Source organism: Mastigoproctus giganteus, chromosome 5 (assembly GCF_048544385.1).
Source record: "Mastigoproctus giganteus isolate SK-2022 chromosome 5, ASM4854438v1, whole genome shotgun sequence".
Taxonomy (NCBI): Eukaryota; Metazoa; Arthropoda; class Arachnida; order Uropygi; family Thelyphonidae; genus Mastigoproctus; species Mastigoproctus giganteus.
The window spans coordinates 10,244,580-10,258,785 of NC_143579.1; the positions used below are offsets into that span (position 1 = coordinate 10,244,580).

The following is a 14,206-nucleotide window of genomic DNA, read 5'->3' on the forward strand; positions in this document are numbered from 1 at the left end:
AATATATATATAAATAGGTTTGAATAATGTCATTAAGAAAATAAAATGAAATAAATAAGAAAATAAATAAAAAACTATCATTAGAGGCAACAAAATTACACATCCTCCACATGATGCCCATTACATAACCAATAATAAATATAAAATTAAAATCAAATTAAAACATATGCCAGTAGTATGGCAAAACAGTAGAGTGAAAATTGAAGAGCAAAAATTATTTAATTTCTTAATTAATTTCATTTTATTTTCTTAATGACATTATTCAAACATATGTAAATCAGGTGGTAGTAGTGGGTTTGACATGCTAAAGCTGCACCTATAACACCATCTAAATATTTTTATTTTCCTTTTTCTGTCTATATATATATATAATTTTTTTTTTTTTTTTTTTTTTTTTGTTAGTTGTTGGTGCATCATCTTCTGTGGCCATAATGCACCTCCCAAGGTTTTTTCACTACTCTGATCCAAGTATGAGGCAAGGTTCGAACCTGTGACCTTTGGGTTGCCAGTCAGGCACTTTATCCACCCGGCTAGCCTGGTCGGCTTCTGTCTATATAAGCTGGTTAAGATTACATTACATCAGTGGTTTCTCTGCTCTGGACTGCTGGTCGGTTCTATAGTTTATTTCTCACTGCATAAGAACCACCACTATGCAAATCCTCTCCATTTGTGGTTCAACCGGAGGATGAAGGGGTGATTCAGTCCTTCGATTGGTTCGCTTTGCGACGATTTTTCTAGTCACTGAAATGCAGCAATTCCATAACCCATTATTAGCCTTGTGGTCCTCTGTCAATATGGGGCATAATGGACAGTCTATTATTTTGTTACTTGGTTTTATTTTAGTAGTTCGCTTACACCCTTTTTGGTGATATTTCACGTCTCTCGGAACTGGTACCTTACTGGGGGAGGGGGTGAATTCCCATTAAATTTCTAAATAATTCGACTTATATTTTAAATTTTAATATGCAATTACTATTAATTGCATTTCTAATTAATTGGAGGCATTCGGCTACAGTTTCTGTCTTGTTAGCTTTATTTTCTCTCTCCCTCCCTCCCTCCCTCCCTCCCTCCCTGTTGATTTAATTTTCGCTCTACAGTTTTGTCATACTACTGGCATATGTTTTAATTTGATTTTAATTTTATATTTATTATTGGTTATATATACAGGCATACCTCGGTTAACGTTATCTCTGATAACAAAGCTTCGATATAACAAAGTTGGCAATTTCAAGCACCATTTAACGTAAAAAAAATATTCCAGTTTAATCACCTGAAATCTAAACAAACTGAAGAAATTATGGAAACCTTTGGGGCTTCTTGTGGTTGGCTCGAGAAATTTAAAAATGGGCCAGGATTCATAGTGTAAAATTAACAGGAGAAGCTGCAAATAAGTTTCCAGAAAAACTAAAGGAAATAATTGAACGTGAAAATTTTCCAAATTTGGTGTTCAATGTTGACGAAAGCGGTTTGTCTGGAAATGGCTACCAACAAAAAGCTTCATTTCTATTGAAGAAAAATCAGCTGCTAGGTTCAAAGCAGCCAAAGACTGTTTAACGTTACTCTTTGGATCAAATGCCTCTGGCGATTATAAATTAAAATTGTTATTAGTTTACCATTCAGAAAATCCGAGGGCGTTAAAAGGTAACATAAAAATGAATTTACCTGTAATATGGAAAGCAAATAGAAAAGCTTGGGTTACCAAAGAGTTATTTACTGATTGGTTTGTTAACCACTTTTGTCCTGAAATAAAACGGTATTGTCAAAAAAAACAACTTTGAAGAAAAAGCTCTTTTGTTGTTAGACAATGCTCCGGGACATCCTACTGATCTTAACATGTTGGACACATGCATTCCTGTCAAAGTTGTGTTTCTTCCAGCAAACACAACTTCCCTGATTCAACCATTGGATCAGGGAGTAATAGCATCATTTAAAGCTTATTATCTGCGTCGAACATTAAGCAGTTTAACTGAACTAGAGGATAAAGAGGAAATGACAGTTAAAACTTTTTTGGAAAAACTACACCATTAAAAACACAATTGAAAACATTGATAGCTCTTGGAAAGATGCCCCCAGGGGCTCACATCTAGTGAGTATGGGCTTGGCAAACCCAGGGTCCTAAGCTGGATATCATCATTCTTCTCTCTCTTGCTTTCTTGGTGATTCCATTCTACTCCTGAGACTCTCTCTCTCTCTCTCTCTCTCTCTCTCTCTCAGGTTAACGAGGGAATTTTTTTTTTTTTTTTTTGGCTGGTGCAGCATAAGCTTCAGGCTTCCTTGCATCATATGGCTTTTTTTTTTCTTTTTTTTTTATGTGAACCCCAAACACGAGAGGTATTAGAACCTATAGTACTTAGTACCGTGCTTGGGTTTGAGGTTAAGAAGACGAAAGAAGATATTTGTTGACATTGGACTTGAACTTCTGTAGATTGTAATTTTCAGGAAATACGTATGACGGAAGGTTGTTCCAGAAAACGGCAGTTCAATGAATAAATGAGGAAGATGAAAAGTTGGTTCTGTGGGTTTGAAGTTGGAAGTAAATGGATGTTGGCTAGTGGCGGCACGTGTTCAGACTGTTTTGAAAGAGAGAGCAGGAATTATAGAAGCCAATTCAGAAGAACAGTGCCCATGGAAGTATCTGTAGAAGAGGCATGCAGCAGAAACAGTGCGTCTACGAGAAAGCGAGTGGAGAGAGACTGTTAGAGATGAATCATTAATTAACCTAACTGCCCTCTTCTGAATGGAATCAAGAAGCCTGAGAGAGGTTTTGGGGGCACCACCCCAGATGTGGGAACAATATTCAACGGCAGGGCAGATTTGCGATTTATACAGGTGAGCAGCTGTTTGGAAGAAAAGTAACGCTGAGAGCGAAAGAGAAAACCAAGTTTTTTAGATGCAGAGGAAGCAATATTTGTAATGTGCTTGTGCCAAGAGAGATTAGAGGTCAGGGTAATCCCCAAAAGAGATATCATTTTGCCTAGAAATCGGAGTGTCACTAAAGATAAGCATAGGAGCAGAAGAATCCTTTTTGCGAGATATAAGACAAGACTGAATTTTAGAAGGGTTGAAATCAACTAAGTTGTCTTTGCCCCACTGTACAATTACCTGAATATCGGCATTTAAGGAATTGGTAGCAGATTTTCGAGAAGTTGAAGCTGATTGAGCAGGACAAGGTTTCTCAAAATGGAAAGTTGAATGCAATGTGCTATCATCGGCAAAACTATGGATAGGATTTCCAGTCAATGTAAGAAGGTCATTGATATACAAGAGGAAAAGAGTGGGGGAAAGAACTGAACCTTGGGGGACACCGGCATTAGTGGAGAAGTACGAAGACAGAGAGCCAACTACCATCACCCTCAGTGAGCGATCAAAGAGAAAACTGGATAACCAATTACTAAAAACAGTTGGCAAACCATAACATGGAAGCTTGTTTAGAAGACCTTTATGCCAAACACGATCGAAAGCCTTTGAGATGTCAAGAGCAACTGCTTGTGAACCTTTCCATTGAATTAGTCCATAAATGGGTAACATAAGCCAGAATATCTCCAGTGGATCGACACTGATGGAATCCATACTGGTGATCGTTGATCAGACGGAAGGTTTCTAGGTAGTTTAAGAGTTGGCGGTTAATTGATTTCTCCATTACTTTAGAAAGAGTATAAGTAATTGCAATGGGACGATAATTGGATGGGAGGGATTTGTCACCCTTTTTAGGAACTGGCTGGATATGAGCAAATTTCCAAGCAGAAGGAAAAACACCTTTGGAATAAGAAAGTGAAAAAAGGAGGCAAAGAATAGGAGTAAGTTCAGGAGCACAGGTTTTGAGAACAAGTGGAGAAATACCATCAGGACCTGGAGCTTTCTTAGCATCAAGATTCATCAAAATCCTTCTGATATCCTTTTGACGGAAGACCACAGGAGGCATTGAATGGAGCGTGTTGGGAATGGTGGGAGGTGTTTTACCAAGCTCATTAATACATGAGCTGGAAGAAAAATGGGATGCTAGCAGGTCAGCTTTATCCTTGGCTGAAGTGACAACAGAACCATCTGGTTTGGACAGAAGTGGAGCAGAGATGGGCAAAAGTTGCGGCCAATAGCTTTGGCAAGAGACCAGAATGCTCGGCTACCATTAGGGCAGAAGCAAGTTTTTTACTCTTAGCCTGTTCAAACTCTAGTTTGGACTGATTAGTAACTGCTTTACAATTGTTGCGAGCTTTGGTGTAGGCAGAAAATGAAACTGAAGAATTAGAAACAAGCCAATTACGATATGCAACATTCTTCTCTTGAACAGGCTTAGCACATTTATTGGAAAACCAAGGTTTAGATAAAAGACGAGATTTTAAAGTGGAGTGTGAAAAAAAGAATTCCATTCCTGCAAGAATAATTTCACTGACACGATCTGAGCAAACGTTGACATCAGAAATTTTGAAACAGTAATCCGACCAAGGAAAAGAAGAAAAGAAGTCTCGCAGGTCATCCCATTTTGCATTCTTGTAATGCCAAACAACATGTGGTTGGGAATAGCCATGAGATAAAGGTTCCATTGGAGAAGAGACAATCACCAAGTTGTGATCTGAAGTGCCTAAAGGACCTCTCACTTCGACCGTGTACTTAGAAGGGTTGTTTGTGAGAAAAAGATCAAGCGTATTGGCTGTATGATTAGGATTGTCCGGTATTCTTGTAGGTAAATGAACAATCTGTGCTAGGTCATTAGTAATTGCAAAAGCCTCAGCATCTCGACCTGCTCAGTCGGTGTGAATAGAAAACGGAAGCCAGCTGGAGTTGTGAACATTAAAATCACCAAGGAAAATTACTTCGCTGTTAGGAAAGTTGGACTGGAGAAAGTCAAGTTGCTCAGAGAGGAAGCCAGAGCTCCAAGTGATTGGTGAGGTTGGGAGAACGGTAGAGACAACAGATGAATTTGACACAATGAGGTAGAGAGATTTTAAGCCAGAGAAGATCAAAGAGAGGAGATTCCAAATTGCCAAGTCTCTGACAGGGAATATCAGAATGGACATATGCACAAGTACCACCTTAGTTTGAGGCAAAAGGAATTATACAGTGAATAATTTGGGCATCTGAGATGAGCAGTATATGAATCAACCGATAACTGTGATTCTGTCAGAAAAAGTACATGGGGTTTGGGCAGACTGCAAGTGGAAATGGACATCATTGAGATTAGAATTGAGACCACGTATATTTGTGAAATGAATTAGGAAGTCCTTGGTAGGTTTAGATCTTTTCGCAGATAAGCTTGCTCTATTAGTTTGACAATTCATGGTGTATTCAATAGTAAGAAAAAGTAGGTGGGACATGCTGTATGAAGTAATGAAATTTTGGATATGGCGTACATGTGGTAAGAATATACCCAGATCCTTGACATAACGTGGCCTCGTGGCTAATAATAATAATAATAATAAAAAGTCACTAAGAAATGCTTAAATGGAGTTTGGCGCAAAATATGGCCAGAAGTTGTACTAGAAGAAGAAAATAACATCCAAGAAATTAGAAATTAAGTTATCCAGATGGCTCAATCAATAGGTTTTGAAAATGTCGATGAAGAGGATGTTAGAAATTTATTGAATGCAGAAGATGATGGTTTTTCAGTGGAAGATTTAGAAAACCTTGTTAGCAATGAAGACAAAGATAATGAAGATGAAGTTAAAGAAGTTCCTGCCGAAAAAGTGTTAACAACCAAAGATTTAAAAAGGTGCTTAAATGACATTAAAAACGTTTTAAATTTTTTTAGTGAAAATGATCCTGATTTAGGAAGAAGTGTTATAGTTAAGCAATCAGTGTTAAATGCAATAACTCCGTATAGGCAATTGTTAAATGAAAGAGAAAAAGAGCATAAACAATCAACTTTAGACTCATATTTTAAAATATGATTTCACTTTGTATGTAAGTTGACTGTTTATTTAATAAAACTTTTCTTTGTTCGAAAAAAACAGCTTTTCATTTTCTTTACGTAGGAACGTATCCCTATTCTGGCCATAGTATTTTTACCTCTGAAAACGAAGTTTCGCTTAACAAAGTAATTTCGTGGAACGCATCCTATTCGTTATTCAAAGTATGCCTATATATATATATATATATATATATATATTATTATTGTAATAGTATAAATGGTACTAGATAGGTATTCAAAGTGTATTAAAACACTGGCATAAAAGTGCTAAGCGTGGCATATGGCCAAAAGAACTTATAAAGACTAAAATAAACATAATTAGCAATAAAATAAAATAAAAATATAATGATTATGCAGGCTAGCAGTTATCTTGCCTGTTTGTTGTTAAATTTAAAGTTTTTTTGTTTTTTTTTCTTTATGAAAACCCCAAACACGAGAGGTATTAGAACCTATAGTACTTGATACCGTACTTGGGTTGGAGGTTGAGAAAATGAAAGAAGACATTTGTTGACATTAGACTTCTGTAGACTGTAATTTTCAGGAAATACGTACGAAGGAAGGTTGTTCCAGAAAACAGCAGTTGAATAAATAAATTTTCTGTTTTATTCTCTGGGATGACCAAACGGTCAGAGGAGTTCACAAGATAGACAGAATACAAAAAACAGCACCGTATTCAACAGTCACGGGCTTGAACCCCTGTCACTCAAGGCAGTGTACTTATGCACCCGCGCGCCTGGCAACGCTACGGCAGCCTTTAAACAAGGAAGATGAAAAGTTGGTTCTGTGAGTTAGAAGTTGGACAGTAAATGGATGTTGGCTGGTGGGACACATGTTTGGACTGTTTTGAAAGAGAAGAGTGGGAATAATAGAAGCCAATTCAGAAGAACAGTGCCCATGGAAGTATCTGTAGAAAAGACATGCAGCAGAAACAATACGTCTATGAGACAGTGGGTGGAGAGACTGTTAGAGAGTATTCATTAATTAACCTAACTGCTCTCTTCTGAATAGAATCTAGAAGCCTGAGAGAGGTTTTGGGAAGACTGCCCCAGATGTGGGAACAATATTCCATAGAAACAGCAGGAAGAAAAGTAATGCCAAGAGCAAAAGAGAAAAACAAGTTTTTTAGATGCAGAAGAAGCAATATTTGTAATGTGCTTGTGCCAAGAGAGATTAGAAGTCAGGTTAATCCCCAAAACAGATATATCATTTTGCCTAGAAATCGGAGTGTCACCAAATATAAGCATAGGAGCAGAGGAATCCTTTTAACGAGATATAAGACAAGACTGTGTTTTAGAAAGATTGAAATCAACTAAGTTGTCATTGCCCCACTAAAGAATTACCTGGAGATCGACATTTAAGGAATTGGTGTTCGAGAAGAACACCAATTCCTAATAACACCAGATATTTGGGAAGTTGAAGCTGATTGAGCAGGGCAAGGTTTCTCATAATGGAAAGTAGAATGCAATGTGCTATCATCGGCAAAACTATGGATAGGATTTCCAGTCAATGGAAGAAGGTCATTAATATACAAGAGAAAAAGAGTGGGGAAAAGAACTGAACCTTGGGGATATCAGCATTAGTGGAGAAGTTAGAAGACAGAGAGCTATCTACCATCACCATCAGAGAGCAATCAGAGAGAAAACTGGATAACCAATTACAAAAAACAGTTGGAAAACCATAAGATGGAAACTTGTTTACAAGACCTTTATGCCAAACATGATCAAAAGCCTTTGAGATGTCAAGAGCAATTGCTTATGTTTCACCGAACTTTTCCATTGAATTAGTCTATAAATGGGTAACATAAGCCAAGATATCACCAGTGGATCAACACTGACAGAATCCTTACTGGCAATCATTGATCAGAGACGAATGGTTTCTAGGCAGTTTAAGAGTTGGCAGTTAATTGATTTCTCCATTACTTTAGAAAGAGTAGAAGTAATTGCAATTGGATGATAATTGGATGGGAGGGATTTGTCATCCTTGTTAGGAATTAGCTGGATATTGGCTGGAGCAAATTTCCAAGCAGAAGGAAAAACACCTTTTGAATAAGAAAGCGAAAAAAAGGTGGCAAAGAACAGGAGTAATTTCACAAGCACAGGTTTTGAGAACAAGTGGAGAAATAAATACCATCAGAATCTGGAGCTTTCTTAGCATCAAGATTCATCAAAATTCTCCTGACATCTTTTTGACAGAAGACCACAGGATTCATTCAATGGAGTGTGTTGGGAATGGTGGGAGGTGTTTTACCAAGCTCATTAATACACGATTTGGAAGGAAAATGGGATGCTAGCAGGTCAGCTTTATCCTTGGCTGACGTGACAACAGAACCATCTAGTTTTGACAGTGGTGGGAGCAGAGATGTGCAAAAGTTGCAGCCAATAGCTTTGGCAAGAGACCAGAATGTTCAGCTACTATTAGGGCAAGAAGCAAGTTTTCTACTCTTAGCCTGTTCGAAATCTAGTTTGTACTGATTAATAACTGCTTTACAATCGTTGTGAGTTTTGGTGTAAGCAGAAAATGAAACTGAAGAAATGGATATGAGCCAATTGCAATATGCAATGTTCTTCTCTTGAACAGCCTTAGCACATTTATTGGAAAACCAAGGTTTAGATAAAGGACAGGATTTTAAAGTAGAGTGTGGAATAAAGGATTCTATTCCTGCAATAATAATTTCACTGACACGATCTGAGAAAATGTTGACATCAGAAGTTTTGAAACAGTAATCCGACCAAGGAGAAGAAAAGAAATCTTGCAGGTCATCCCACTTTGCATTCTTGTAATACCAAACAATACGAGATTGGGAATAGCCATGATATAAAGTCTTCACTGGAGAAGAGAATCACCAAATTGTGATCTGAGGTGCTGAAAGAACCACTCACTTTGACTATGTACTTAGAAGGGTTGTTTGTGAGAAAAAGATCAAGCATGTTGGCTGTATGGTTAGGATTGTCTGGTATTCTTGTAGGTAAATGAACAATCTGTGCAAGATCATTAGTAATTGCAAAAGCCTCAGCATCTCGACCAGCTGGGTCGGTGTGACTAGAAAATGGAAGCCAGCTGGAGTTGTGAACATTAAAATCAACAAGAAAAACTATCTCACTGTTAGGAAAGTTGGACTGGAGAAAGTCAAAGAGCTCCAAGTGATTAGTTGAATTGGGAGAACAGTAGAGACAGATGAATTTGACACAATGAGGTAGAAAGATTTTAAGCCAGAGAAGATCGAAAAGAGGAGATTCGAAATTACCAAGTCTCTGGCAGGGAATATCGGAACGGACATATGCCCAAGTACCATCTTTGAGGGGAAAAGATTCGTACAGCAAATAATTTGGGCAAATGAGATGAGCAGTAGTTGAATCAACCGATAACTGAGATTATGTCAGAAAAAGTACATGGGGGTTTGGCAAACTGCAAGTGGAAACGGACATCGTTGAGATTAAAATTGAGACCATGTATATTTGTGAAATGAACTAGGAAGTGTTTGGGGGGTTTAGTTATTTTCAGAGATAAGCTTACTCTATTAGTTTGACAATCCGTGGTGTATTCAATGAGGGGGGGAGGACATGCTGTACGAAGTAATGAAATTTTTAGAAATGGAATTTTAGAAATGAAATTAGATAGGGCGTACACATGGTAAAAATATATCCAGATTCTTGGCATAATGTGGGCTTGCCAATCCCAATTCACAAAGGAGGATCAAAGGCTGACACAAGTAATTACAGACCTGTTAGTTTAACTTCTGTTCCAAGGAAATTAATGGAGGCACTGGTTAAAGAAGCACTGCAGGATCATCTATACCAGACTTCAGTTATAGCTCGGACACAGCATGGGTTTGTTAAGGGGAAGTCTTGTCTGACCAATTTAGTTGGATACTATATGGCCACAAAGAGAACTGGATGCAAAATATAATTTTGATATCGTATACTTGGATCTTAGGATAAAAGGATGTTTGAGTGGGGGAAGACAGAGAGTGGTAATCAATGGACATTGCTCTTCATGGACTAATGTTATTAGTGGAGTCGCCCAGGGTTCAGTGTTGGGTCCATTTTTGTTTTCTGTATTCATTAAAGATATTGATGATGGTATATCAGGCTTAATGCTCAAGTTTGCAGACGATACGAAGGTGGGCAGGGTTGTTAATGACACTAATGACAGTACGCTGCTGCAACAGGATCTAGAAAAGTTGAGCAGATGGGCTGAGAGGTGCCAACTGAAGTTTAATATTGACAAATGTAAAGTACTGCATATGGGTAGCGGTAACCCCAGAGTAACATATCAACTGTGTGGTAGAAAATGAAGAGGACCTGGGGGTAATTGTGCAGTCAGATGAAGTTTTCTGAGCAACGTAGATGGTCTGCAAGAGTCACTCATGGTGTCTTGTCAATGATATACAGGAATTTTTCTAGCAGGGATAAGGATGCGATTATCCCCTTATATAAAGCTATGGTCAGGCCACACCTTGAGTACTGTATATCAGTTGTGTATTCAGGTCAGAATGCACCGGAACAACGTTCCGGTACTTTTTCTAAATGTCATAATAGAAAATCATTAAATTTATACACCTAATATTATGAAACAATGGCATAATCAAAGGGAAGGGAGAAATATTTATTTTACCCATTGCTACTAAAATATATATCAATAGTAATCTTTAAAATTAATAGATTTCTTTAAAAATTTATTTAAAAACAAAAATATAAATTTTGCAATGAAACTTGAATGTTTCTTACTAAAGTACAATGTGTTAGATAAAGAGATCCAACAAATGAGATATACTGTGATGCGTGCGAACGCTGCATTTTGATTCGCCATGAACTGAATGCTAGAACTGGCTGTTCTATGAACCGTCTGAAATCTGATTCAGTTACTGTCCAGTTGATGTGGCGTTATCATATAGTCTTCTGGAGAACGTACATTCCAGTACTGTTTTTTTTTAAAAGGAACATTCTGGTACTATTTTTTTTTAGCAATACACAATATAGCCTCTAGACCTGTATATAGGTCTGGAGGCCTCATTTTAGGTAGGATGTAGAGCTGCCAGAAAGTACAGAGAAGGACAACAAGATTAGTGAATGGAACAAAGGGTTGGTCTTACAAAGAAAGGCTAAAGTTTTGCAAATTACAGTGTCTGGAGACTAGGCACCTGCAAGGTGATATGATTGAGGTGTATAAGGCCTTGGATAGTTTGATCAAGCTCAATGCTAATGCGATTCTTCCTCTGGCCCAGAATAATTGCTTGAGAAAACAAATTCAAATTGAGGAAAGACAGTTGTAGAATAGATGTGCGGAAATTTGCCTTTAGCTGGCGGGTGGTTGATTGCTGGAACAAACTTCCATCTGTCATTGTTTGTTTGTTATTTGGTTTTTAGGAGCATTAGCAACTAAGGCCATATTGCTCCGGGGATATGCGGTGGTCATTCTCTGACCTTTCCGCATCCTCCGTATTTGGTGGTCATGGGCTCAAACCCCGGTCTAATCAAGAAGCCCGTGCTATGCACTGTTGCTCCTGCCCACCTAGCTACAGAGGCACCATCTGTCATTGTAGAAGTTGACAGTTTAAATAAATTCAAGGCAGAACTAGATAAACATTTGGAGTGAATGGAATCGTGAAATGGGAAGGTTTTTTGTTTTTTCTTTTTGATTTCTATAAGACTTCTTATATGTAAAGACTTTCTGTTTTCTTCAAATAAGTTGTTTGTACCACTCTTTCACACCTACATAAAATGACTTTTCCATATATTCATCTAAATTTTTACATCTATATTCTTTTTGCTATTTTTATTCCAATCTTTACAATTTGGATGAGATATACTGAGTTTCATCTTTTTCTTTCTTGCACAGCTTTGTTGCTAAATTTATTTCTAATGATAAAGAAATGTTTTTAAATAATGTATAAAAACAAAATGATTTAAATATGACTTAAAAGTTTTTTTCTTTATAAATGCAATTGGTCAAGAAAAAGACTAAATGCAATTGGTCAATTTCAACTAAACACAATGAAAAAAATAACGATTTAAATATATTTATAATTCCTCATCCAATAAAAAAATTTTTGGAAAAATTCAAAAAAACTAAAGAGATAATCGTTACCTTATCTGATAAAAATAAAAACATCTTTAAAATACCTCTTCTGCCACATATTTTGCAAAAGAAATAGCCAATGACAGTAAAGAAATAGCCAATCACTTAATAATAAATAAAGTTATAAAGAAGAAAGATATTGAAAAAATCAGTTCATATAATTTTTGATTTCATAGTTTATTTTATGAAAGGAATATTTTTCTGATAAAATAGCGAGGTTCATTGGAGGGATGATCTTTTTAGCATTCATAAAAGTGTGCAAAAAAGTTTCTATGCAAGAAACTAAAAATTATCTTACCTCAGGTAAGAGTGGGACTTGAATAAGATACTTAAAGTACTGCAGGTTACTTGAGCTGATATAAAACTGACGTAGTCTGTAAAAAATAAATAAAGCACATGATATCAGATTAGTCTTTGTAATAAAAATGGAATCAAAAAAAAGAATTTAACACGGGTTACACAACGACAAATTCTACATATGAAATAAAACAAATTCAATCCATTCCAAAAGTAACATCACACACTTTTTTTTTTTTTATATAACAAAGCTATACTTATTCTTATCTTGTTGTTCACTTCAAAGATCTTGGAGTTACCATGAGATGTTACCGTCTTCATCCAATGGCTCATACAAATAACAAACATTGTTCCTAAAGTTTTTTTAACTTCTTGATCTCATTAAAAGTAATTTAAATTTCACAAGGTGAAGCTGCTATTCTCATTCTTTTTAGTCTACTAATTTTTCATTATCTGGTCACTTTTCCAAAAGCATCTTTGAGACTTAAAATATAACAAAATCAAATTTTAAAAATATAAGAGATTACACCTCATTCAGCTTCATACTAGGATATCTTCAATACAACACTCTCCAAATACAGCCAACTAAAAACAATTTAAAATAATTTTAATGTATTGTTCCACTCACTGTCCATGAATACCAATAAAAACCAAATTTATTTCCTCTGGTACAAGATAAACACAGAATTCTATTGTAGAGATTTATGCAATAAGTTTTATTTAATTCCTCTTAGTTGAGAGCATAATCTTCAGCTTGCAGTTTTATTAAGAATTCAACCCAAAATTTTATTGATTATCTGCTCTTCTAACTCTTATTCCTTGGCATATTCCTCATAAAAATTCTCGTCTTCTACATGCACATTTTCTTTATCTCTTCTTAGAATTAATTATTCTTCTATGAGTATTTTGTAGAATTAAACTAATTACCCTTTGCATGATTGATATTTTTGTTGAGGAAGCTTACGGCTGATATGCTAATTTTTATGTTAATGGATTGATAGATACTACACTATTATATCACATGACAGATTAAGTAATTTATTATCAAAATTATACAGTTTTAAAGGAATTGAACCACCTCAATGCCAAACAATTCTCATAAACTCACTGTTTTCCCATCTTCAGGAACATGAGGGACAGAACATTGTTTGATGAGTAGTCCTTCAAATTTTCAATTTGATAATGATATTTGATTACTTATAATACAATATATTCTAATTATGCTATATCCTTTACATGTACAACTGTTGTATAATTATTACACTTTTGCTTACAAGTTAGTGCAAATGCATCAGATCTGAATAGTTATAAGATTGGCATCATTATGTATATCTCATATTGTGAATACCTTCACGAGTTGCCATAATATGCCTAACTAAGTTGCCTACCTTGAATAAGTAATTCTTCACTATAGGAGAAGACTACTGTTACTTATTGTCAGTGGATGTCACCACCCAGACAGCACCATTTCAGAGCTGAATGGCTCCTCTTCAGTGGGTGGGCAGGCACCCTGGTGTTGCAATGATGGCAAGGAAGTTGTGAAGTATAACTCCACAATATGAGAGATGCCTGATGTTGTGTAGTAATTTCAATTACGTTGCATTTTAGAGCAAAATGCCTCAAGTTGCGTAGTGAGTTAACGTGCTTACAAGTTAGTGCAAATACATCAGATCTGTTAGAGCAAATTCTCCACCTACCGAAGAGGGACCAATCAGCTCCAAAATGGTGCTGTCTGGTGGTGGCATCTGCTGAGAATAAGTAACAATGGTCTTCTCCTATGGTGAAGAGTTACTTATTCGAGGTAGTGCAACACCAGGTTCTGTTTCTACCTTATGGCAACTCGTTGTGAAGGTATTCACAATATGAGATATACATAACAATGCCAATCTTATAACTATTTAGTAATTAGTTGTGAACAGATCTGAT

General features: G+C 36.3%; 1 protein-coding gene across 1 annotated transcript in view; it reads right to left on the reverse strand.

Moving 5' to 3' along the window:
* Positions 1-14,206, reverse strand: part of LOC150085164 (huntingtin-interacting protein 1-like) — a 637,041-nt gene that overhangs the window by 452,401 nt on the left and 170,434 nt on the right. The window contains exon 10 of the mRNA XM_090373855.1: positions 12,282-12,357. Coding sequence (XP_090229981.1) covers positions 12,282-12,357 — 76 coding nt within the window. The remainder of the gene's footprint in view (positions 1-12,281; positions 12,358-14,206) is intronic.